The sequence below is a fragment of the Silene latifolia genome, chromosome X (assembly GCF_048544455.1).
Source record: "Silene latifolia isolate original U9 population chromosome X, ASM4854445v1, whole genome shotgun sequence".
Lineage (NCBI taxonomy): Eukaryota > Viridiplantae > Streptophyta > Magnoliopsida > Caryophyllales > Caryophyllaceae > Silene > Silene latifolia.
The window spans coordinates 333,452,050-333,478,989 of NC_133537.1; the positions used below are offsets into that span (position 1 = coordinate 333,452,050).

Consider the following 26,940-nt stretch of genomic DNA (forward strand, 5'->3'; position numbering starts at 1 on the left):
AACGGCTTAAAGCTCGTCTTGTTGTTTTTGGAAATCATCAGGTGGAAGGATTGGATTATGGAGAAACATTTGCACCAGTGGTCAAGATGGTCACCATTCGCGCCTTCTTGACCGTTGCAGCTGTAAAAAATTGGGAATTACACCAGATGGACGTGCACAATGCGTTTTTACACGGGGAGCTTGACGAGGAGGTTTATATGAGACTCCCTCCGGGTTTCAGTCGGGGTAAAGAAGGCAAGGTATGTCGTTTAAGGAAGTCTTTGTACGGCCTCCGTCAAGCACCGAGGTGTTGGTTTGCCAAGCTGACCGCTGCTTTGAAAGATTTCGGGTTTGTTCAATCCTATTCCGATTACTCCTTATTTTCTTTCGCGCGAGATACAGTCCGTTTATTTGTTCTTATATACGTGGACGATCTTGTAATTGCGGGTAACGACTCAGCTGCAATTACCAAATTTAAGTCCTATTTGGGTGAATGTTTTCATATGAAGGATCTGGGCAAGCTTAAATACTTCCTTGGCTTAGAGGTGTCGCGAAGCAAAGAGGGCATTTATCTTAGTCAACGAAAGTACGCTCTCGATATTATTGCTGAGACAGGTCTTCTTGGTTCCAAACCTGCGGCTACACCTATAGAGCAGAACCATCGTCTTGGACTTGCTTCTGGTCCCTTGTGTGATGATGCCGAGTCTTATAGACGACTCATTGGTCGTCTTGTTTATCTTGCTGTGACGCGCCCAGACTTGTCTTATGCAGTGCACATTCTGTCCCGTTTCTTGAGCAATCCACGCAGTGAGCACATGGCAGCTGCTCATCGTGTTGTTCGTTATCTCAAAGGTAGTCCAGGTCAAGGTATTCTTTTACGTGCTGATCGTCCCCTTTCTATATCTGGCTGGTGTGATTCCGACTGGGGAGGTTGTCCCACTTCGAGACGATCTATTACAGGCTGGTTTGTCACTCTTGGTGACTCTCCTATCTCTTGGAAGACCAAGAAACAGCAGACCGTCTCTCTTTCTTCTGCTGAAGCAGAATATCGGTCTATGACTCAGTTGGTGTGTGAATTGAAGTGGCTAAAAGGCCTCTTACTTAGTCTTGATGTGCCTATCACGGCACCTATTTCCATCTTCTCCGATAGCAAATCGGCATTGGATTTGGCTCGTAATCCGGTTTTCCATGAACGAACCAAACACATCGAGATCGACTGTCATTTCATTCGGGATGCCATTGTTGATGGTTTGGTCACTCCTACGCACGTTTCGACCGGTGAACAGCTAGCTGGCTGACATTTTCACGAAGGCTTTAGGCGTTCCACAATTTACCTATCTTCTCCGCAAGCTGGGCATTCTCGATCTCCATGCTCCAGCTTGAGGGGGGTATTAGGATTATATATTGTACTTTACGAAAGCCCAAACCCAAACGACGGAGTCCGTCGTATGTAATCTATTTAAGCCGAGCTAAGGCCAGTTAATCAATAACACACAACATTACATTTCTTAACATGGTTGTATGTATATATAAAAGTCGATGAGAAAACTTTAAATCAAGAGTCTAGCGGACAATATTATCGAGCTGAGATCAAGAAAAGTGACGACCGTTTACTATCATGATCGTTTTTTAACATTGCCGGTTGTATAGCAAACCTGCTGGAGTACCTCGGATACAATACAATGATTTGTCAAGCAATTACTTGAGAGGATGGAGATGTTCCCTGTAAATTTGAGATTAAGGAGCTTACTTTCTATAACAAAAGTTCGCTAAATTGTCTGCTCTTTGATCCCATTAGTTTGAGGTTAAAGCCCCTTTCAAAAGCGATATTGAAGATTTGAGAGTTTAGACTACGCTTTCTAGATCTTCCAACTCGTTATTCCGGTACAAAAAAAGACGGGTCTAAATGTAATAAAAAAAAAAAAAAGTAACCCCGCGAGTTCCCTCACATTTAGGCTCATTTCATGACTTAGAATTTAAAACGGTTCATAGGAGAAATTAGATCGGGTAACTATATAATTTGGGTGACAAATCTTCTGTAAAACCGCTTTGGGATAAGAAAAGTCTAATAAAACACAATATAGGATACCGTTTTATCTTTTGTAACTTGAAAATTGTATTTTGACAAATGAAAATAAGATACGGAGTACTTTATAATAATAACTGACTTATTTAAATAATCCGTAAGTCAAAGTATCAATCATCATAATAAAAAATACTCTGGTTTAACAAAATAAAAATTAAAAGTTCAATAATTTAAAGTTTTTATGTTTAAAACTTACTTTATTATTTTAAGAAGGACAATTCTACCGCGTCACCATGTTATAACTAATCTTATATTCTCTCACATACTTTACATAAGGTCCATCAAGTTTACAACCCGACATTTCAATTGTAAATGGTTATATCAAGACTCCTATCACCCAACGAAAATAACTAGACTACTAGAGCTGGCAAGTTTAACTCAACCCGAGTGACTCGACCCGAAACCGAACCCGGTCCCCGATAATTTTGCAAACCGAAACCGCCCCAGGCCGATGGTGAATTGTAACCCGACATGGACCGATGATCAGTGACTCGAACCCGACCTGACCCGATACTGTACGATCTAAGCTTGACCCGATTAAAGTGATGATCTGAGAATTATTAAACTTAATATTGATCAAATTAAAGTGATTGAGTGTTTAGATTTTTTTTTTTTTTTGGAGTAAATAATAGTTAAAAATTGAATTAATGTGATAAGTAATTTGAACCCAATAATGACCCAACCTGACCCGAAATGACTCTACCCAATTACGACTCAACCCGAACCCGGCTCGGCCCAAAAGAGTAGGTTAAGCGGAACCCGATATGAGCCGCTCCAACTACACCCGACTAACCCGAATGCCACCTCTAGAAATAACATTGTCCCCAAAAAGAGGCCCAAATGAGAAAGGCGGGAGCGGGAGGTAAAAGGCGTTGCGAATTGGCGCCAACTTGTTTCCCTCCATTAATCCCACTACTACTCTCACACTTCTCCATCTCCACCTACAATGGCGACTCTCCCCTTCCGTCCTCCTCAATTCTCCGACGTAATTTTCTTAATTTCACTTTAATTACTACGCAATCCAATTTCCCCCAATTTTTGATGCTTAATTTCATGATTTTAAATGCAATTTTGATTATGATTAATGTACAATTGACCTAATTTAAGTGCATGATTATTGATAGGATGCAGCATGGCTTCCTCCTTGGCTTCAACCTAATCATTCTCAATCCTCAATGACACCGTTTCTCCGCGACGACGATAATTTTCCCAATTCTCTTCAGGTTTTCCCCAATTTCGACGTCCTGAGCATATTTTTTTGCTATTTATTTTGTTTTCTTTTGATTATGTAATTGGCTGTGATCTTTGTTGTTTAGTTAGAGAGACTCTAAATTATTCATACTGTATGATACGGAGTAGTTCACAAATTACTTACTAAACCCTAGCTCTGCTAATTTGTCGATATGGATCGATTTTTGCTCCGCTTGCGAATTAGGCGTGGTTTGCTAGGGCTAATGTCATACTAACACGACATTGTTTTTCGCTCTAGGCCATGCCATTTCTTTCTTTTAATCTTAAACTTGAAAGATAGTACTATAGTGTGCAACAAGTTTAGACTTTCGCTCTAGGGTGCCTATACTTTATATGATCGCAGGAGGGTTGGAAATAGGGTTGATCATTACACACTAGTGCGACATCTCTAAACACGATCACTGAGTAAACCCCGGTAGAAATGAACCAGGAACAGTAGAAATAAACCAGGAACTGGTATATGAGCAGGGTTTAAGTATATAACTCGGAACCTCCTTATTAATGAAGCTTAACTATTTGGTTAGTCATTCAGCCGCCTTGAATCCCTTGATCATCCTTTGTTCGAAAAACAAGGAGTCCGTATGGCAAAAAGTAGAAATAGGTGGTATTCAGTGACAGTTATGCACGATAGAATTCCTTCAATCGAAATTCTGTTTAGATCGGCACAGGTGACTAAATGGCAGTTGCGTGCTACAAGTCTTTTGGTGTTGATATGGATGGTATTTGTGCTTTATGTAAAGCACTGGGGAAAGAAAGAATGTTATTCAAGATTCAGCATATTATTATTTTATTTATGGAAACTATAATGATGTGCACCTCACAAATGGCTGATGTTGCTTATATTTCCTGATGCAAGTTCTTGTTTATCTGTATCTGCAATTTGTAGAATGTCGATATACCTAAAGGCGACAACAACCATGCTAAAGATTTAAATCTTCTCTTAAGTGGAGGAAGCGTACACAAGCCGTATAATGTTTGCCGTTTGTACTTATCTGGTGAAGATAGCTCACCAATTACCCTCACACCTTGTGAAAAGGTATGTGTTTGTGGTTTTCACTGAGACCTTTTTCTTGTTCCGGGGATGCTGAGGTAGTAGATAATATGAGTGCTCGTACTTATTGACAGAATGCCAGGATTACTGTATGATTGTTCTAGCACCATCTTTCTAAGAGCATTGTGTACCTTTTCAAACTTGTACTACCAGTCTTGTTGTTAGTCATATCTCCTGTTATCATATTCTTTTGTTTTCTCCTGACAATATGGAAGCTAAAGTTCATGGATGGGTTTGAATAGTGTATTCATGAGTCAACCAAATCATTTGACTTTAGGAGTCCCAAAAAAACTCCGTAATTGCTAAGATTGTGTCTTGCATGTCTTGTTGCATTCCAGAGAACTAGAATGCACAAGTTTTGAATTTCTTCTTTGCGTAAGTCCACATTTTATGCAAACTGGTTCTAGATTTCAAGCATACTGCCTTGATTAACTAGACTGTTCTAGATTTCAAGGTTTCTAGGGGTTGATGTGTTATTTCAGACTGATTTTTGTATCCAATTTTTAGCTAGGTTGCTACCATCCACTCTCCAGCTTTCCATAAAATTGACGTTGAGAGGAAAACATCTGAGACTGTTTGATATGTATATTGTAGTGTAATCTAGAAGACAGAACGTAGTGATATACTCCGTCGTATTTTTCTTGCTATTAACTAGACTGTTCTTCTGTTCTTGTTTTCTGGTTTGCAGGTGTTGCATTTTAACTTATATCTTTCAACAGATGGAACCTCTTCCATCAATGATACATCTCAAAATGACTTTGTCGACTTTGTCAAGTCTGCTGATGACAAAGCTTTACATCCTATTGAAGAGCTACATAGCCCAATAAAAAACAGCCTGTGCAATATGGACAATGATAATTCTGTAATCAAGCTTTGTCCTCGACCTAAGGAAAATTGTTCTGACAAAGTTTGCAAGAAAACTCCACGGAACAGTAGGAACTGTAAACCTGATAATTCAGAGATATACAACGCAAAGGGCGCTGAATGTGATGACATCATTGATGCTATTGAACTCTCTGTTGCAGCATCTGAAGCATTGGTCATACATGAAATAATACAAACTGAATCAATTCTAGAAGCTATGTCTTCTGCAGCTACACTTGAAATTGCTCTTCGAGTAAAACAGGCACGAGTTGATGGAGTACAAGATTCCTTATATTGCTTAAATGATACGGATAGCATATCTGAAACTCTTTCAGACTTGAGTGATTCTGACTTGGAAGATGTATATAATGATGTTGGGTTTTCGATTAGCCGTTTGGACAACATATCTTCCATGGATCCATCTGTTTCCCGAGTGAAGGATACTCCTATGGCACATATGCACCCTGATGGAGAGGGAGAAGTTCAAAGTGAATGGGATCAAGATATGAGACCTATGGAGAACAACCTAGGTACAGATAGATCAAAGGACTGGCCCAATGTAACTTTCAATATGGAGCAGCATGAGAAGTCGTCCAGAAATGCAAATTTTGACTCAGTACCTGAAACTCCCTATCATCCGGGGTTTGAAACTTTGGATAATATACAGGTGAATCAGGTAACTGAGAACTTTTTCATCTACTCTTTTATTTGGGGTATCCTCCGTTCTAGGTCTCCTAAGAACCATATTTTTGCATAAACTAAGTATGTTGAGATGACTGCAATTTTTAAGGATGTTGCCTTCGGTCTTAAACTAGAGAACTGAAAATCATGAGTTGCATGCAGGGAGAAAGCAACGACAAGATAGATGATGACAATTTAGCACATCAAAATTTGACATCTTCTCTTCAGCTGCTGCATCCTGGGAAAACAGGTGAAGATTACATTATGAGAACCTTGCCTTGTTATCATATTATAGTCTGTTCAGTGTCCATGCTGGCTCTACTGAAAGATTTGTAATGCCCAAGTCTCCTTTCAATTTTCTGTTCACAGATATGAAGAAAGATGATGGTGGGTCATCATGTCAATACCAGAGCCGATGGTTAGGGGGGTGGGGAGCAAAGGTATGCAAACCTGCTGTGTTCATTTGATTACATAATGTGCACCTTTTAAATGATCTTTCAGTCGCAAAACATGATCATTTTTCAAGTTTATATTTTAATAATGCTGGGCAAAATTAATAGTTAGAGGATCTCTGGAACCAGCTACGGAGTTTCTGCAGCATGTGGCCTTAGACACTTCACCCTTGTCAGACCCACCTCTCCTTTTTCTGTGGGATCCTTACTATCAGGGTATCGTATTTGAAATTTAGCTGAACCTTTATAAAAATTGTGATTAATATTGCTTCTTTATGATCATCGTTGTTCAAGAAATGAGTTGAAACTTATGTAATGCCATCACTTTTTTGTGCACATACTTGTGTGTCTGCCTTTCTGAAAGAACAATACTAAGCTGAAGTTTCTCCTTTAAACTAGGATGGAGATTATTGTGGTGGAAAGCAATCAAATTATGTGAAACCCATTAGTAAAATGCTTATCAATGAAGCTAGTTATCTTTCAGAGTCTACATATGTAGCTCCAGATCAGAACTCGGTTGTGAATTACAATCAAAGTTGCTCAAAATCTTCAGAAGCTAACAACCTGCTGAAAGATTCATGCAAGATAGCAACCAGAGAGGCATTGGTCAGTCAGGATGTTGTCAAAGATTCCAATTCATCATTTATTGATTCTCTTTGCTCAATGGTTCCTTGTAGCATTTCTTCAGAAATTGACAAGTCCTCGATGGGCGCAAAGAAAATTGATAACAGTAGAGTGATTACTGCTACTAGAAGCTTGAATACTGGCACAAAAACATCCTCGGAAAACTTCCGAACAAGTTCTAGTCAGAATGATGGAAAGATTGAGAGAAAGGAGAGTGCTAAGTTGATTCTTGGTGATGTTTGTGTTGATCCTATCAACCAGAAACAAAACAAATCTCTCAAGGACTATAGTAAGGGATCGCTAGGAAATTCTCCAACTTCACTTGAAAAAAATTTCAAATGTGGGCTTGAAGAACAAAAAGATAATGAGATATTGCTTTATGGTATGGCCAACAACTCCATTAATCCCAATGATTTATTGAAGGCCTTTTGTGGAGAATTAATGCCCGGTCGTGCTTCTGCCGAACTAAACGAGCAACATGAAAATATGAGGCTGCTGACAGTGGATCAACGTACCACTTGTCACAGCACTTTAACTGAGAAAATTCCTGTCAAACAGCCACTTGTTAGATCCATGGCAGGGTGTAGTACTCCCAAAAATAAGGAACAGCAACAGTATTTGAAATCAGTAGGAAGACCTGTCGATGATCATTGGGAGGAAGGTGATAAAAAGCGAGCGCAGGTGCATACTCATATGCAAGAGATATCGAAATCACCTCTTGTTTTGCATCACAGGACACGACGACTTACAGCCCCAAAGTACCCTGTCAATGATCTCCCAACAGGCATTCAGGCAGATGATCAAGGACCTAAAACTATCTTTCACAAGAGAAGAGAAGTTCCCCAGGGTCAATCAAAGAGTCTTCCTAACATTGAAAAGACAATAAGAAAACGAGTTAGTTTTTCAGATGCTGACATCAAACCTTGTTCAAATAAGAGGCTGAAAAAAAATCCCTCTTTTAAAACAGGTAAATATTATCTGGACACTTTCAATTTATGATCAATACCTAGATTTCCTGGTATCTTGTTATTGTGATCAGTTGTTCTCAACATGGCCAGGTAGAAGAGTCATCAACAGGCTTGAGCATATTGATGAAGAGCAAGGCATCACATCTCAAGAAGTAAAAGAGCGTCTAACAAACTGTTGCTTGAATAGAAGAAAGAAATTAGTATTCCAAGGATTAGACTTTTTGCTAACAGGCTTTTCTAAGAAGAAAGAACAAGAAATCGAAGCACTATTAAGGAAACATGGTGGCATGATCCTCTCTGATATCCCAACTCTTCCTCGTTCAAGGGGAAGGACTTCATTCAAAACTGATGCAGAAAGGCTTCCAGTTGTCATATGCTCAAGAAAGGTAGAGTTTTCTAAGCTTCGAGTTTTTTCCCTTTGTTTTCTTTATCATTTTGTAATTGAGCAGTCATTTATAATTAACGAACTGGAATTATTCAAGGCTTGTTAAAGAATATATGACTAAGTATGTCACTTGCACCGTACATGCCTACTAAGTTCCCCTTGTAAGTTTGAACATGCAGCTAAAATGCTAAGGCATAGAGCCGGAGCAGTGGTGAAGATAGGGGTAGGGCCCTGCTGGAAAATGAAAACTTTCAAAATTTTACATTTTCGAATTTTTTTCGAGTTTACCTTATAAGTTATTCCTTCACCCCTGCTGAAACTTTTTTCCCTCCCCTAACTCTGAACCTGGCTCCGCCTCAGGAAAGTGTGCCACTTACAAGGAATGAAGCTTCATTTTCATATTTTTGTTTTGCCATACTTTGGGCCACAATAGGAATACACTAGAAGATATATATCCACCCCAGTTGACTAAAAAAAATACCTAAGTAAACACTTAAAAATGATATTAAGTAGACCAACTGTTTGATAATTTTCAATACTGCTGTAACTGCACCTTTGGACTGACTGTTGTCTACCTCCTAGGTAATCGACTTTTGGACTTTTTTGTGGACTATTGTTGTGGAGTTGCAATCTAATGAGTAAATAAGTGACGACTATGACTTATGGCTGAGTGTTTTTATACCTGCCTGTTTCTCAAGACTCAAGAGGCTTGTATTCCAGCTAACTGAGTGTCTCGGCTTTTAGCTAGTTTTTATCTCCACATATTAGTGAATTGCTGACTAAGTCGCCCTACCAAACCTTGGATAAATGTTCTTATGTACATGTTTGGACTTTTCAAGTACAAGATCTATATTATTGTGTTCAAAGTACACAAGTCAGGCTATCGTTTAACAGCATACTATATTTTGTTCTGACTCCTCATCTGGTGAAATATCTATGCTCATCCTTGCTGGCAACACTTTCTTCTACTTTATAACCACAGCTACAATAATCCTCCTGATGCAAATAGTCGCAATTTAGTGTTAGATCTATTCTGCCTGTTTATTGTAGCTACAATACCGATCTTTGTAAATGTCGTTTAAGACCATGTTTGCATCTTTGTTGCAGTTACAAACGACGACGTTCTTGTATGGCTGTGCTGTGAATGCCTTCTTGCTTAAAGCTGGTTGGGCATATGACTCCATTAAAGCTGGTTCTGTATTACCTCCTGATAAGTAAGTCATACAGCCTTTGTTTACATCAAATGAGTTGTGTTATTGCTTCTCGACTTCTACTCCTGCTATGCTGCTTTTACTACCAGGGTGGAATAACCAATAAAACATGAAAGAGGGGCAGAAAGAAAACAGAGAAAATAGTGTGTGTATCCTGGGTTTTTTTCTGAATCCATGAGATGAGGTTTTTCAACGGTTATGTCTATTTGCATCCTCACAAATCAAATTGATTGTTAGATTATCTGATAGTTAGATGCAAAATGCAATGCCAACTTGGTTTGCCAACTGGTTTGCATGCTGCTATCTTCCTGTGTTAAATGGAGCGTTGACGCTTTAGAGGATGGTAACAGTGTGGCATCTTAGTGCACTGTATTAGGAGATGCTTCCTTCTGCATACCTTATCTGAAATTAGCTTATGCTCATTGACAGATATGAAATATTGTCCAAGCGGGCTAAGAGGATGCTCAACCAAATTGGAAAATCAATTACTCAAAATGAGGTCGACTACGTCTTTGTCAAAGTTGGAATTATGCTGCATGGAACACACAGCTTTTGCACCAGATTTGCTAAATGTATTAAGGTACCTACTTCAACTTATGTATGCAACAATAAAAACAGCGGAAACTGTTTTTATCTACTTAGATAAACAGATATAATTGAAGCAACCCCGCATCCGAAAGTAGTTGCCTTAAAATCAGTGCATCACTGTCTCGTTTTTTCGGAGTAATCAAGTTCGACATCATTCTGACTTGCCATCCCTGCCTCTGCAACTTCAGCATGGACGGGGACTAGTGTACAAAAGTTTACAGTGGTTGGTTCAAAGCCTCGAAAAGAAGAAAATCTCTCTTGGAGCTATAGTCGTCGAGGAAGAGAATCGAGCAACTCGTCACCTGAAGAAGTATGCCTCCGAGCAAAAAATACCCGTTATGGTTAGTTGTACTAATCATCATTTAATATGTTAAAATAGATTTATCAGGAATCTCTAATATTTCTCTGTCTGAAAACTCGGTCTGACTTGCTTTTGGTATTCCTCACAGCCAGCGAGCTGGATTGTAAATAGCTTATTTGAAGGGAAGTTACTTCCTATACCGGATAGCATCAATTCGCGGCAACCACCAGCTATCAAAGTCCCTGTGGTCTCTTCATTACAGGATTGGAGTCAAGAGATCTGATATTTTGATTACAGCCAAGTTAATTAATCATTACTCTGGTATATATATTATTCTCCATCTAGAGTCTCGACTGATACCTAAATTTGTTACCATTTTTTGGTTTGTTCTCAACGATATTCTTGGATGAGTTTTTTATTTCATCCCTTGTATGAACAATAATTGTTAATGTTATGTAATATGATCCAGTTTTCCAAAAACTGTAAATACTTCATGATTGTATGCAGAATTGTGTTCACTTGAAAATTGAAATCGTAACAGCATCTATGTTGGTCGTTTAGTTGCCGACAGTGCCGGTTCCAGACCAATACATAACTTCAATTCATGAGAATTATTTGATTGATTGACACCAAAGATAACAATTGGAACTCCTGAGAACATAAAATTCTTCTAGGTTACTTATACATGGACTCGGTTTTGATAATTGTATTCAATCGAAGTATGTATTTCATGTGTATCAGATACCCTTTGGCTCTCCCCAATAACAGTGATTCTATCCATACGCACAAATTTTCATTTGTGACGGGTAAAATCCATCTCAAACTTGTTAAGTGAGACAAAGGGGTAAGTGGGAGGGGCAAGTGAGAGGGTTGTGAGAGGTCACAAGCTTGTGACCGTCACAAGCAAGACGGGCTGATACATATGAGCCAGTTAATTATCACAAAAATTAAAGATCTACCTACAATGATATCCCCGGTGTACATTCTTGAGCAGTAGTAGCATGCTGAAGGTGCACTGAAAACTGATGTTTGCAATTACAAGCTTTAAATTACATCAAGTACCAGTTTATCATTAACAGTACAGTAATTAACAAGGATCCGAAATTCTAAACAAGCTCTGCTATAAGATTGACTCTGCCTAAAACTACTATAACGACCCTATGAAACTTGATAGTTAATGAAAAATCAAAAACCAGAAAACATTAAACCCTCAATTTACATAATTAAACTAATCATCCATTTTATCAACAAATGTCGAAGAGAGCATTCAATACTATGTACCACTCTCTTCCTCCCCAGCTTCAAATGCTTTAACACTCTCTACGACATCCTGGATCTTCCTCGAAAGGCTCTGGTTATGTTCATCGATGTGTTCAAACACCATCTCGAGATGTCTTTTGTATGTTGCACATCGCTTCTTCTCAATAGCCAATTGCTGTGATAGATCTCGGATTTTGTCGTGCTCATTCTGCGGAAGCAGCACCAGGGTCAATTATGATGGAATGCAATGCTGCTTTCACTTTCTTAACCAATAAATAAGAACCAACACCCAACTCCAGATTCAGGGCGAGATTATTCATTGCATCATAACCTTTGTTACTCCGATATTTCACTTAGTTGCCGTATTCCGTACCCGATACGTATTTTGTCGGGTACGGTACGACACTTTGATACTTCATTTTAGACCAAAATATTCAAATTTTCACACAAAATAGCCGTATCAGATACTCCGATACATATTTTGCTGAATACGAGTAGACGAGTCTGAGTAACATAGATTATAACTAAGCCGTTACACCTAAGTTGAGGGGATTAGCTACAGGTCATTAACAACATCAACGCTACAATGACCGCTTAGCTGATCATACTGATCACCCTATACGTCTCCGGCAACATAATCCTAATCAGAAAGGAAAACACCAAAGACATTCTTATAATCTAGCGTCAACACTACAAACTTACAGTGGACAATTGGACATCCTTATAATGATCTTTACGCATCCTTCCGTTTTAAGTTCAAACAAACGACATAAATTTCCGACAATCTATTATCACACAGTTGGGAGGCTCAAAACTTCAAACAAAGGGCTTTCTAACTGTTGAAGATTTAACATTAACAAAGAATACTGGTGAACTAACTAACGTCGGTGTATAACAAGGCTTATCAGCTATATAAGCCTATAAGTCAGATTAGACACAGTAAATAGGACTAAGAGATTATCGCTTCAACAAGATAGAAGTAGCTAAGATGCTAACTCAAAAAAACCTAAAACTATGAATTTAAAACTAAATTCTGAATCCACGAAAACTTACAGGATATTGCTCAAAAATGAGATCTTTTCGGCCTTTTCCAGGTGTTAAAGGATGCGTGTGTTCCTTAACAAACTTCGTCACCACCCATTTACCAGAAGTCACTTTCCGTGCCAAAATCATTGCTCTACACCCCACCCTGGTTTCAACTCTTTGCCGAACAACCTTCTCACGTTTATCAGCCAATTTATAACCTTCCTTATTACATACCAATGATCTACCAATAGCTGTCCCATCTCGTCTTGATCGAGATAACTTGCTAACTCGAATAACAAATCCCACGCGTGTAGCATAGGCATTATAAAATGCATGTGCAGCTGCTTCTGACTCAAATTCTTGTCCAACATAGGGCTCATCTAATGGCTCCCCAACTGGAATATCGCTCTCGAATAATTCTTCATTTATCTCATCATCTTGGCTTTGTCCCCCTTCCACAGAGCTTCCCCCCATTTCATTCTCATTACAACCCTTCTCCTCTGTCTCCACCGAGTTTCCCTCTCCGTCACCATTAACATCTCCATTGACCCCAAAGTCCACTGCATTTTGACCACTATCCATGACTCAATTCATTCGATTTCAAACAACAAAAACTCAACAAGTTCGCGGAAAAAAGGTAAATCATAAGAAAGCTCATGGGTCATATTCAGTCTTCAGAATTCTATACAACCACTTAGTCACCTACTGACCTACCCAAGCTAGGAAAAAACTTACTGCCTCCGTCCCAATCATTTGTTTACCTTTTATATATTCTTTGTAAGGGGTATGTTAATCACAGGTAAACAAATGATGATCAGGAGAAAGGGAGTAGCATATTGGTAAGTAATGGCATAGTTTCTATTTTAATAGAGTCAAAAACTCGCTATTCTTTAGTCCTAGATTACCATGGAACAAAGCAAAAGGGGCTCACTAACCTCACCACAGTTCTTTTTATTGCGGGGAAGTGGTAAACGACCCCCTTAAGTTTGCTATGATGTGAGATTACCCTTAACTTTGTAGTGGAGTAAACAAGTCCCTTAACTTTGCTATAAAGTGAAATCAAGCCATTTCTATTTTTCCGGTCAAAATCTCACCGGAATTTTCAATTTCTCACCAAATTATTGTGAAGTAATAGTCATTCCATTGAAATCCACAGCGATACAACCCAATTTAAGACGGGTCATCCATAAACAACCTCTATGTATTGTTCAACATTTTTTAATGCTACAATTCCACAATTTATACTACAACACATTCACCAAAACAAAATTTCAACTACTTGCAAGTTGCAACCCACTGAAAATAAAATTAAAAAAAAAAACATCTTCCAACAATTACCTATATAAAGATGATAAATTTAAGGGTCTAATCAACAATAACATTAATTAACTACCGAAAATTATACAAAGAAAAAAAGGGACAAATTTGCAAAGAAAAAACCCTAAAAAATTACTTACTTGATCAAATGAAGAGAATTGCAAAGTGGTAAATCTCTCAATTCACACCAATTTAATTTTTTCAAATTACTAATCAATTTTTTTAAAAAAAATATTTTCAAGTTTTGGGGAAAAATGTTGGTACTCTTGGTAAAGTATTGAAACAATGAAACTTCAAAAGGAGTTAAAAAGAGGAGAAAAATGTGTGTGCGTGTGTATTAGCACACGTGATACATCACGTGATAGTGTTATTTGTTTTATTTTATTTTATTTTATTGTTGGAAAATAATTTATTTATTTAATTATTTATAGGCCAAATTATAAATTCCACACTCAAACAATTTCACCAAAACAATTCAGTAAGTCTTCTAAGTGATCATAGTGTTCAACATTGATCAACAACATTATCCCAATTATTTTTAGGGCTCTCGTAAATTACGGAATAAGGAAGTCGGACGTATGCGGTCTTACTCTACGTTTTAATTTGGTGGTTACGAAATTTAACTTATACTAATAATTTTGCAGGTATTGATTGATCTCAACATAACTCGACGATATACACTTGTTCAATATTTTGAATAGGATTGTATGACGTTGTCACGTTGGTGTTATGTTAAACGGCGAATGTTATTTATGCATGTTAAGTGTTCGATAAAATGCCTCAACGAGATTTTATATTCATGGGCTGCTTGATGCTTGAATTCTAACCTTTAAAATGATTTTGATTATTTTCTAGCCATTTATAGTTTTCTGGGTTATTGGGATTCGCGCTGTCGTAGTTAGTTGCTGTTGGGTTAGTAATATCTCGAATCGTTTGAAAATTTGCAGTTACATGATAATTTTGGTGTAAATAGTGAGTATGCTTTTGTGGTATTATACATCCTTTGGTTGAAGGGAAGCCTTGGCGCACCGATTAAGGTGTTGCTTTGTGACCGTGAGGTCAGGGGTTCAAGTCCTTGGAGCAGTCTCTTGCCAAAATGGCAAGGGAAGGCTTTCCCCAATTATACCCTTGTGGTGGGACCCTTCCCCCGGACCCTCACCTAGCAGGGACGCCATCCTGCATCGGGCTGCCCCCTTATACATCCTTTGGTCATATTAAACTTTTTGCCATTGTCATCTGTACTGAATGCAACTTCATAATCCATTGGAATAACTAGTGATCTTAGCTTTTATTGCGAAATTCGTGAATGCTAGTGTTTTGCTTCCCCAAGCTTGACAGGAATAATGTACATGATACTGCAGCTGTGGGATTGTGAATGTTAAGCATTTGGATTGGACGTTTCTTGACATCTTCACATGACTGCCTTCTCCATTCACTACCTCCGGCGGGTTGCTAGGTTGTCTGTCTCGTTAGTCAACTCTTCACCAAAGGATTCTTTTACACCTAGGTATTCATTATTTTCCTTTTTCCGTTCTTCGTGACTATTTTGTGTTTACACTTAGGCCTTGTTTGGATAGCAAAAAAGGAGGGAAAGAGGGAAGGGAAAAGGGTCGGAAGGGAAGGGGAGGGAGAATGGAGGAGGTCATTTTCCCTTCAAATCTTTCCTTTGTTGGAGGGGAAATAATTTGGCTTGGAGGAGGGAAATGGAGGGATCCGTTTTCCCTCCCCTCCAAATCCCTCCACCTCCATTTTGCTAACCAAACAAATGATTTCTCATCCCTCTCCTCCCTTTCCCTCCAAATTCCCCCATCCAAACACACCCTTAGTGTTGTCAAATTGTGGGAAAGGAAATAAGGAAGTTTAATCTCTGTAACGCCTTTCATGACTTTATCTAATCGCTTTAGGTTAGTTAATCATGTACGTCCCATAGAGGGTAGGAAATACTGACAAGCTAAGACAGGTGGACTGAGCCTAGGGAAAAATCACTGGTTCCCTCAGTTTCATAGTTTCGTGCTTCACCTTGCAGGCTGTTTTCACATAGCAGCAGCTTGATTTGTAGGACTTCGACAACAATTTTGCCAAGCCCTTCAAGGCCGTCATTTCTGTATAGAAATTTCAGTCATGGGACAGTGAATTTGGTTATATCTCAAGGGAAACCCAAATTTGAAGTACATGAGGTTGATGCTCCGAAGAAAGAGAAATGGCAGACAAAGAAGAGACTCAAGATGCAGAGGATGAGGGAGAAAAAGATAAGAAAAGCGGCAAATAGGCGAGACCCAAGACGTCTCACTCTTAAGAGAAAGAAGCAAATGTGTGCTAATGTGGAAGAAAGGATTAAGTACAAAATCGAAAAGGTATTGTTGGTATTTATTCTGAAGTTATATACTTTAATCAATGTTCTTGTTTGATAGAGTCTGCCTATCGGGTGTGTGCTTTGTATGAAGTTTCAAATCATTGATTTATACCATACCGTTCATAGTCAAATTGTAACGTCTGTGATTTGCAGGCAAGAGCTAAAGAGGTTTCATTAGTTGAACGCCTCAAAAGGTACGAAGTCTCAAAGGTTGAGGGTCCGGTTGTTAAACCACATGAACTGACCGGAGAGGAGAGGTTTTATTTCAAAAAGATGGCACAGAGAGGGTCTAATTATGTTCCAGTTGGAAGACGGGGTGTTTTTGGTGGTGTCATCCTCAATATGCATCTGCACTGGAAGAAACACGAAACAGTGAAGGTGTTTTTCAAGCCTTGTAAACCTGGCCAGATACAAGAATATGTACGAGAATTAGAGCGACTGAGTGGCGGGGTAGCTATTCAAACTATCGGCGATGACACTGCCGTATTCTACAGAGGAAAGAATTATGTACAGCCTGAAGTCATGTCCCCCATTGATACATTATCAAAGAAAAGGGTATGTTTTCCTAACCATGCATACAGTGAAAAAAAACTGAGAAAAGTAAAACACCTCTCGATGCAATTTTCATTTTGGATCGTTAGAAACAGACTCTATCTGTTGTTAACTGTTAACACACACCATTTGCGGGAGCCCTTGCTTTTCAGGCACTAGCATATGGTTGTTATATTTCATCTGACCTTTTAAGAGATTAAAGAATCCAATAAATAGGGCATGAGCTCATAACTGGACTTGTGCAAGGATGGTGATCTCGGACTTCCGTTATTTTATGTTTTTGGTCTTCCCAAATAAGTTTATGGCAACTTTATGTTATAAACTTGGTAGCCCGTTAAATCGTGTTTCGACAAGGGGTTTCAGTGGTGTTCTAATTCTTTTTATCATTTTGTCGCCAGGCCTTGGAGAAATCTAAGTATGAACAGTCACTGGAAACTGTAAGGCATTTTATTGCCATTTCTGAAAAGGAGTTGGAGCTCTATTACAGGCATATAGCTCTTTATAGTAATACATACAATCAGAGTGTCAATACGGTTGATCAAAATACAAGAGATGATGAAAATGACGCCTTAAATTGTCACTTCGCTAAAAGCAAGCATCTTGAATCAGCCAGTGATTCTGATGGCATTTCTGGATTGGATTATGATTCAACCGATGAAGAGTTAACGGGAATGGAGTCCTCTAGTGATCTCGAGCAGGATGACTGCTGCACATCTGGTGTTAAAAATCAGGATCTTGAAGAGAGAAAATGCTTTTCCGGTATCCAGGAAAACTTGTAAAACAAGAATACAGGTAAACATTGAACTTGTAAATTAGGATCCATTTGAACTTTAACTGTTCCTGAGAATTTGTATCAGTTGGTTAAGGATTAATCTATTTATTTAGAGATCTCGAGTTCAAGAATCTGGGAATGCAACCATGTTAGAAATCCCGAGGGAGAGTTTTGCTACCTTTATGGACTTATCTAGTTATCTAGCTTGAATTTGGATCAAACCATATAATGCAAACATAGAAAATGTATTGTCAAACAGACTATGCAATTTTTAGGGTGGTTGTGTTGTTTCTCTTTTTTGCGGTATCTGGTGTTTGTGAGGAGGAAGGTCACAGATGGACCTCCACCTTTGCAATTGAGAACCTTTATTTTCCGGACTAATTAGCTAGGCTTCTGTAGAGCTGGCCAACCCCAGCTCGATCCGCCCTTGCTAACGGGCCATTTTTTTCTGCGGTCGGCTTAAAGCCTGGAAGTCCGTCAATGTACCTAGCCGGCCAGGTCCCGAATATGAGGCCCGGCCTGTCCAGGGCCGCCAAAAAGAGGGGAAAAAATGAATAAAGCATATTGGCCGGGTTAGGACCAAGCTTAAGCTAGCCCAACTTGGCCCTTCTCATGAGACGGGCCGGTTCAATGCCTGAGCCCTCCAGCCCCTGGCCAGGTCTACCGTGAAATAACAAGTTGTCGAGCAAGTAGATCCCAGTGACATCGGAATAGAGTTGTTGGAGTACAAAGACGATCATTCTTTAGGTGAAAAAGACAATGATGGAACGTCATCGGTTGTAGCCAGATAGACGAGGTGACAAATTAATCAATATGCATGTACATTGATATATTTGATGACATTGATTAATTTGTGTTGATATATTAACGTAATTTATTTTTGCAGTACGAATTTTACTCATTACAGTACATCTTGCATTAAAAATTCCATTTGATACCCTTTTGATAAAAACAAACCCTAAATCAATTCCTCTCCATTCTTATCCCTTCAACCTCCCAAATCTATCAATTTCTTCACTAATTGATGAAATTTGAAGGCAGAAAACTGTGTAATTTGTCAACTAATCACTAGTGAACAAATTAGTGGCATCGTATGTAATTTGTGAACAAAATCAATAAGTTTAAGGAAGACTAGTATGCTTTGTAACAGATAATCAGTGTCACCTGCGGACAAATTACACAAATTAGTGGCATTGTAATTCGTAATAGATAATCAGGAAGAAATAGTGTAACTGCGTAATCAGTAACAAAATCAATAAGCGTAATTTAAAAACTGTGTTATTGGTCCACAAATTGATGTGTGGACGATGGCGGTGATAAACGAGTGGAAGGGTTTGTGTGGTAAGGCGGTAGTCAGGTAGAGGCAGACAGGTCGTAGTCTAGCGATTGTGGTGGTGGTGCGTTGCGGTTGGCGGTGGTGGCCAGAATGGGTGGTCGGGGTTGGTTATGGTTGATAGGCCATTTCATGATATAATTTTTGTACGTAGTACAATAGAGGAGGGAGGAAGAGAGGATGAGAGAGAAGGGAAAATGGAAAATGATAGGGGTAAATTAGTCAATAGCGTACTATGATGAGTAAAATTTGTACTGCGAAAATAAACACCCTATATTAAGCATTTAAGCTCATACACGTACAAGAATTTGTCTTCTCGGTAAGTCTTCCTTATAATGGATATTATTTGTCCGAAATTAGATTTTGTGTCCGAGTACTTGCAATAGGTCTTGGTATAAACGGGTGGGGCGAACAGACGGGTAAAGACCTCTAATAAAATGGGTATGGGGGACAAAGTGGGCACCCCCATGTGCTTCCCACTTTATGGCAAATGGGTATTTTGTGAGGGAAAATGGTATCCGTCTATACGTATAGACGGATAGTGTCCGTCTATAATGAGAATTTGTGTCTGAGTACTTGAGTAGTGATCAACTGATCACTGATTCAGTCATTAATCCGTTGTTCAATGTGAATACGAGTCTTAAAACGTGCACGTGAGAAAACCGTGGGTGCTAACGTATCGTCCACGCGCCATCAATACGGCCGGAACATTTTGTAGCAATTCTGTGGGTTTTTATTTTGTGAAAATTGTTAATTACCACCTACTATTTATCGTATTTTACAAACTACCACCTTGTATTGTGTTTATTACAATTTACCACCTACATTACACGATATATATCCAAACTACCACCGTATTTCATTCCCGATCGTCAATTTACTTAAGTCCCGACTCGTTAAGTTAATAAGCTATAAAATGACTAAAATACCCTTACTTTAATTTACTTAAAATCCTTGCTACCCTCGAATTAAAACACAAACAAAATCAAAGTCTTTGAACCCAAAATACAATCAAAATCAAATTAAGTCAAATTAATTTTGAAGAATCAAAATCAATCTGCCAAAATTGTGAGCACCTTCAGCTAGGAGAACCAACAATCATTCATTATCAATCTCACCACATTATACAACTCCATAATCCCCTTTCTCCTCCAATCCACCATACATCATTCCTCCCACCATCTCCTTGCCACCACCACCTCACATTCTCACCACAACTTCTTCACCGTAGCCACCTGACCACCACCCTCCGCATCACTATCCTAGACATGCCGTTTCATCGCACCACCAGATTTGCCGCCTTTCTCACCACGACCTCCAACTTATCGCCACCATCACCCAAACCGACGAAATCCCCTCCCCTCCCACGAAAACCCTAGATCTACAAATTTAGTGGGTGGTGGAGACGCTTTCAAAGACGGTTGATAGATGAAGAGTTAATTTATTCCCAATCCAACCATCTATATTCTCCAGACCAACCATCTTCTTCATCTTTTTCTTCTTCACTATTCTTAGCCGTTTATATTCTCCAGACCTATTCTTAACAGCGAAGATTGGGCCTTAGTAGTGTCGATAAGGTTTGTGGAAATTAACAAAAGAGGGTAGGATAAGGTTGATTATGATGATGATGATGAAAGAGTTTTCCATACTAATTTATGTTGCTATTAGTTGTGTTTATGCTGCAACCAATTCTTAGGGCTCTTTCAATTTTGGGGGTTTTGTGTTGCAATTCAGTAATTCACAGCTCATTTTTCTGGGTTTTTTATCTTTTTGGGGATGAAGGCACTGATGATGAATGAATTATAGGGTGTTGGTGATGGATAAAGTAGTTTATCTTTTAATTTAGGGGTTTTAAGTAAATTAAAGTAAGGGTATTTTAGTCATTTTATAGTTTATTAACTTAACGAGTCGGGACTTAAGTAAATTGATGATCGGGAATGAAATACGGTGGTAGTTTGGATATATATCGTGTAATGTAGGTGGTAAGTTGTAATAAACACAATACAAGGTGGTAGTTTGTAAAATACTGTAAATAATAGGTGGTAATTAACAATTTTCACTTCTATTTTCTAGTCCAACACCATCCTTTTTTTTTTTTTTCTATTTTATAAATAAACTAAATTAATACTTGTAATTTTTTTTAGTGTGTACTTTCCCCTTTTAATTAAAAAAAACGATTTAAGATATAATTGCATATTTTAAATAAAAAATACTTTTTTCAATCTCATTGATTCTATCTAAAAATACTACAAAAGTTTTTAGAAGTAAAAAACGATCAAAATATAATTATGTATTTAATGAAAAAGTATATTAGAAGTTGCCGAGTTGATGGAGCAGGGAGGGCGTGCGTGGGATCATGACCGGATTTCAGGTTTGTTTTTGCCATTTGAGGTTGATAGGATTATGCGTATTCGTATTAGTGAGAGGGATCAGCAGGATGGGTGGTGTTGGGACCTGACAAAGGATGGCCATTACTCGGTGAGGTCTGCCTATTGGGCGCAGGTTGAGGAGGGGGAAGAGTTGGTGGAGCAGTCGGACTTTGCTCGGGAGAAATGGCTTTGGAACAAGATTTGGAAAGTACCGGTACTTCCGCGTATCAAGGTGTTCTTCTGGCAATTGTGTAACGAAGCTATTGCTACTAAGCATAACTTAGCTCGGCGGATCAGTGGGGTTGATGGTGTTTGTCCTGTTTGCTCTTATGCCGCGGAGACATGCTTGCATGTTATCCGAGGGTGTGACTGGGTTGGGGGAGTATGGGATGGGTTGGGGTTGGATACGATGAGGGAAATCGATTATGATAATGTGAGGGAGTGGGGTGAGGCGATGATGAGGGAGGGGACTATGGAGGATTGTGTGACTCTAATGACTGGGTGCTGGGCGATATGGGAGGCGAGGAATAAGTTGATATTTGAAGGGTGCAATGTGAGTGTGCGGGTTGTGTTGAGTAGGGTAACGGAGCTAATAGAGGAGATGCATGAGGCGGGTTCATCGGTGGAAGAGGGACTGGATATAGTGCTCAGTGGGATGGTGGGAAGATGGGAGCGGCCGAGGGAGGGGTGGTGTAAAGTAAATGTGGATGCGGGGCTTGTAAGTGGAAAGGGGTCGGGATTGGGAGTGGTATGTCGAGATGTAGGGGGTGATGTGAAGTGGTGCGTGGCATTGCAGTCGATGATGGAGAAGGAGCCGAAGATACATGAAGCTGAAGCGGTTCTTTTGGGGTTGTCTGAAGCTCGAAGGCATGGCGTTGCACGGGTGATAATCGAGAGCGACTGTTTGAATGTGATTCAAGACTTGAAGAAGAGGAGCACCGGCAGGAGCGACATTTTTCTTATTTATGATGATATTTACGAATTATGTTTAGCTTTTGAGAATGTTGAGTTTTTATTTGTTAGACGTCAGTTAAATGGTGTGGCCCATGAGTTAGCTCATATGCAACCATGGCAGATAGGGAAAAGAATATGGTATGAGGATATGCCTCGTAACATTTATGATCTCGTTTCTCATGATTTAGTTAATATATCTTAAAGCCCTTGTGGTTTTATTTCAAAAAAAAAAAAAATTAAAAAAAAAGTATATTAGAAATAAAATCTCATTTGTACCAGAACAAAAAAAGGAAATAAAATCTCATTGATTCTATCTAAAAATAATACTACTCGTACGAGAAAGAAAGATATAATGAAACTTGGGAAAGACGATCTTTCAATAAGTTATTGGGAGACCCTTTTGTTGTTGATCGTGAGTAATTTCGTACCTATTTACATAATAAATATACTCATTTTATCTGTAATCATGATTTATAACTATTTTATTATCTTTAGTATCTCTTTTCTTAAAATTGTAAAATAGTCTTTCGATAAATTTATTGAGATATTATCTCTCAGGAGACCTACTCGACGTATATTCCCTGGGTATCGGTGTAGTAATAATTATTGTATAAGAGACTCTTATATTGTGAGATAGTCCATACCACTTATTGATTAATATCAATAAATGAATAGTTTTCTTATACGGAGTAGAAAAAATAATATTGTATAAAATCCTCTTATTTTAAAATTTGTGAAAATTGATAAGCTGGAAATTGGCAAACAAGTACTTTAATTTCTTCCTGCTTACTCAACATCAGACTCAAGTCGTTCCCGATTGGATCAACATTCAACATCATTAGTTCATCACAAAATCTCATTGAAGAAGGGTGATATCCGTCACAAGCTTGTGACGGATACCGTTTTCTCTCATAAAATGTCTATTGAGAGATGAGTGAGAAGCACATGAGGGTGCCCCACCTTGAGGGTGCCCCACCTTATCCCCTCTCCCTTTTTGTGAGAGGTCACAAGCTTGTGACGGGACCCGTCACAAGACTAGCTGTTAGTTCATTACACCAACTAGCTCTTTATTATCTCCCATACTTGTATTTCTGTCGAACATTAATGCTAACAAAACCACCCATCTTATGATTCTTATCTCAAATTGGATTAGATAATCACTAAAAATCAATCTAGTTGGAAACATATTAAATTACATTACTCTCACATAATCCATTGTTTACTCAATAACGATTAACCAACGTAATCTTAATACTATGGTCTACTTAATTTGTAGTCGTATATACTCCAAAGACTCTTATTTTATTTATTTATTTAAAATATTGTTCCGGGTGTAATTCCAGAGCAAGTAAAGTTACCACCCTTGGCTTGTTGAATGATGTCTTGAGTTGGATTCTCCTTTGGTCTCAATCGTTCCTCACGGCCTCTCCTGCAACAATGAACGAACTGAGGGCTTGGCTTTGTGCCAAGCGTACTCACTCCGACGCTCAAGTCAGTAAACTTAAGAGATAAGTTGTTACTTGGCTGAATGTGTATTGTAGAGAGATAAGGAAGATATTACCAGATGAATAGTGTATTTAGGTTTAGTTGTGTATTCGTTGGGGGATCCTTCCTCAATGAAGGTTGAGGAGTATTTATAGGCTTTCACCTTTTGTCACGTAGTGGCCAAGTGGCCAAGTGGCTAGCAGGTGGAAAGACTGATCTACCCCTCGGCCGAGGGGCCTATGGCTGGCCGGCGGATCCTGTTGACTCGCCGCCGAGGGGTCTTGGATATGAGTACGCGGATATGTGTCCCTTTGGGGGTTACCATGCCGAGACCAGTGACGGGCCGATGGGTCGTGATCGGCTAGATTGTCCAAGTCGTTGACTTTCTTTGTGGATATCTTTGACCTTGCTCAATCATGTTGACTTGGTCAGCGGTGCAGAATATGCCCCATCAATTTGCCCCCAGCGTAGTCTATGCCGTGGTATGGGCTCCGATGTATGTTTGAGCGTATATTCTGCGTAAGTAATTTGCGGAAAATTTTCTGCATCGGCTTCTTCTGCGGCGGCTTCTTTTACCTCGGCCTGGTCTTTCTTAGGCCGTACCATATCCCCCTCCACATGGATGTGTAAAGGGCATCCGATGTGGAAAAGAAAGTGATATTTGGCCGAGACCGGGGTTGAGAGTGCTTAGGTTGTTTTTGATTGCCCCTGCAGGCGCTCTTTAGCTTGGTTGATTATGTGGCCGGCGGAGAGCGGATCTTGGGAATTTGTTGAGGAAGGTGAATAGGCAAGGAGATATGAATAGGCGTGTTGAAGACGCTTGGTCACTGTTGCATTGATTGACGTCTAAGCGTTGCAACGATTGACATCCGTGGTTGCATGTCCGACACGTGTCCGCACGCCGATTGGTTGACGCTTCATGGGTGTTCTCGATTGGTCCTTCTTCATGGGCTTTTCCCTATAAATAGGGCAGTTATCCCGTGAAATTGGCCACCAATTTTATTCTCTAAAATTTTCCTTTAAACTTTCAAGGGCTTTCTTCGTCTTCGATTTTTCAGAATCGTTATTCCGGCGAGTGTTCTCTTTAAGGTAAACAAACAAACTTCCTTCTTATTTTGTTAAGTAACTATTGCTATCATGTCTCGTCGACGCCTGGGGCTAGCACTTCGCACAGGGGTGCTAGGTCTCCTTCTCCCGAAGTTGATCCTCGAGTTTTGGAGGAATGGGATGACTCCGATGAGGTTGATGACGATTTTGGTGATGATTTGAAGAGGCTCGCCCTAATGAGGAGAGGCAGCGCGTTATGGATCACGGCGACGCTTGTAAGGTCAGCCTTGACTGTGCTTGGACCCATAAGCTTGCCCGTTGTTCCGGCGAGAGACTTTTCGAGGACCATTTCTTCTTTGGCGAGGGGTACGAGATCGTTATTCCTAGGGAGGGTCAGGCGGTCTGTTGTCCTCCCCCGGGTCATATTGGTGTATACATGCGGCATTTGGAGTACGGGCTCCGGTTTCCGCTAAATGAGTACGTTATGGCTATCATTAGGGCCATGAACGTTGCCGTTGCCCAACTACACCCGTTGGCCATGAGGACCATAGTCGGTTTTGTTTGGCTGTGTCTCTTCAAGGAGAGGCCCGACGGTGAATTTATTCCGTCGGCTTCATTATCTCCGGCCATCAGTACCTAACCGTGTCGGATGGTACAGTGTGCAAACGGAGCATGGTTATGCTTCTGTTGACAAACTTACCTCCTGCAAGGACTGGAGGGATCGGTGGGTGTACGTTAAGGTGCCGGATGACTATCCGCTGCCTCGCTCCTTCCAGCACCCGGTTAATTTGCGGTGCGAGACTAAGGCGGAGCGTGACAAGTGGGTTTCATACAAGAAGCTCAAGATGGATGCCAGCTGTGTCTACCTTAACGCGGATGAGAAGCTGGCGATGAGGCTCTTTGAGACGGATGAGAGTGGGGTGCCGAGAAGATGGATTCCCCCGACGCAGATCATTCTTCAGGATGAGCCGCTTTGCTATGTCGGTCTCATACCTGCCCTAGCGCGGGGTGAGTGGGGTCGGTGCAAGGCCCATCATCGCTCTCAATGTTCTTGTTCTTCGAACTTTGATTTATTTCTTCCACCTAACTCCTGCTTTGTTTCCTTTGAGCACCGCTTTGGGCCGGACACATCGAGAATATCCTCCGGAGAATGGGGCCGCACAAAGATAAGACCGTTGCTAAATTGCATCCCAAGGCTCTAACCCATGACCGCGGGGACGTCGCCGAATGAGCTTATGGACCAAGGTGAGACGCTTGAATGCGGTGGAAGCCCAGCGAGGGTCGTTAGTCAAGTCGCGCCGTACGCGAAGAACAAAATCTTCGGCGGTGGTGGCGCCGACATCGATTCCACCCCCCATCCCCCCTGTTCAGAAGGAGACGGTGGAGATCGTTTACATCTCTAATGGGGATGATTCTGACGAGGAGGAGGGGTCTCCCCTTGTCCGTAAGAGAAAGCAGACAACCTTTACCGCTGCCGTTGCTTCCGCTGCTGACGAGGAGATGTGCCCTTCGGCCAAGAAGGCCAAACACGGTACTGATCTATCCGGTGGCTCAGATTTAGCCGGTTCATCAGCGCTTTGCCGATGATGTGAGCTCTTCGGCATGTCGATGTATGTTGATACTGATGCTTTCTTTAAATTTTGTAGATCAGCCGCTGTCAGTCGCCGCTCCTGTTGAGCAGCAAGTGGAAGAGAAACCCGCACAGGCTGATGATCATGACGTCGCCATTGGGTCTTCATCCCAGAAGGTTTCCCTTTCCCGACCGCAGACTGGTGATCGAAATGTCACTGTTGACCCTTCATCCCAGAAGGTTTCCCCCTCCCGGCTCGTGGCGCGAGGTGCGAGGTTGGTCGAGGAGCTGGCGAGGTGGAACGAGCTGGCCGGTGCTCGCATTATGGAGCAAGAGAAGGCCGTGGCTCAGTCCGCTCTTGAGCTTGATGTCACTAAGAAGGTGGCCGCGAAGGCGAGGCTGGATCTCCTTAATGAGCGAAGGCTTAGGGGGGAGGCCGAGAAGGCGCTCTTGGCTGAGAG

The 26,940-nt window shown here is 40.2% G+C and overlaps 3 protein-coding genes across 5 annotated transcripts; 2 read left to right on the forward strand and 1 right to left on the reverse strand.

The window, feature by feature from the left end:
- Nucleotides 1–2,907: 2,907 nt before the first annotated feature.
- On the forward strand, nucleotides 2,908–10,921 carry LOC141618788 (uncharacterized). Its single transcript, XM_074435864.1, has 12 exons — nucleotides 2,908–3,050; nucleotides 3,190–3,288; nucleotides 4,203–4,352; nucleotides 5,056–5,907; nucleotides 6,075–6,162; nucleotides 6,282–6,352; nucleotides 6,764–7,955; nucleotides 8,047–8,342; nucleotides 9,449–9,555; nucleotides 9,982–10,132; nucleotides 10,329–10,481; nucleotides 10,590–10,921. Exons 1-12 carry the CDS (start codon nucleotides 3,012–3,014, stop codon nucleotides 10,722–10,724), a joined length of 3,333 nt encoding a protein of 1,110 aa, XP_074291965.1. The 5' UTR covers nucleotides 2,908–3,011; the 3' UTR covers nucleotides 10,725–10,921.
- A 503-nt stretch (nucleotides 10,922–11,424) lies between these two features.
- On the reverse strand, nucleotides 11,425–14,331 carry LOC141618791 (uncharacterized). Its single transcript, XM_074435868.1, has 3 exons — nucleotides 14,185–14,331; nucleotides 12,755–13,287; nucleotides 11,425–11,909 (listed from the first exon to the last, which is right to left on the reverse strand). Coding segments are annotated over exons 1-3 (729 nt in total). The 5' UTR covers nucleotides 14,186–14,331; the 3' UTR covers nucleotides 11,425–11,714.
- A 150-nt stretch (nucleotides 14,332–14,481) lies between these two features.
- LOC141618790 (uncharacterized) lies at nucleotides 14,482–18,011 on the forward strand. 3 transcript variants are annotated; one of them, XM_074435866.1, is made up of 5 exons: nucleotides 14,482–14,688; nucleotides 15,375–15,551; nucleotides 16,071–16,398; nucleotides 16,551–16,952; nucleotides 17,348–18,011. In XM_074435866.1, the coding sequence occupies exons 2-5, from the start codon at nucleotides 15,460–15,462 to the stop codon at nucleotides 17,726–17,728; spliced, it is 1,203 nt and encodes a 400-aa protein (XP_074291967.1). In that variant the 5' UTR covers nucleotides 14,482–14,688; nucleotides 15,375–15,459; the 3' UTR covers nucleotides 17,729–18,011. The 3 variants fall into 3 exon arrangements, with proteins under 3 accessions (XP_074291967.1, XP_074291968.1, XP_074291966.1); XM_074435867.1 differs by having other exon boundaries at nucleotides 15,383–15,551; XM_074435865.1 differs by having other exon boundaries at nucleotides 15,406–15,551.
- The last annotated feature ends 8,929 nt before the right edge of the window (nucleotides 18,012–26,940 follow it).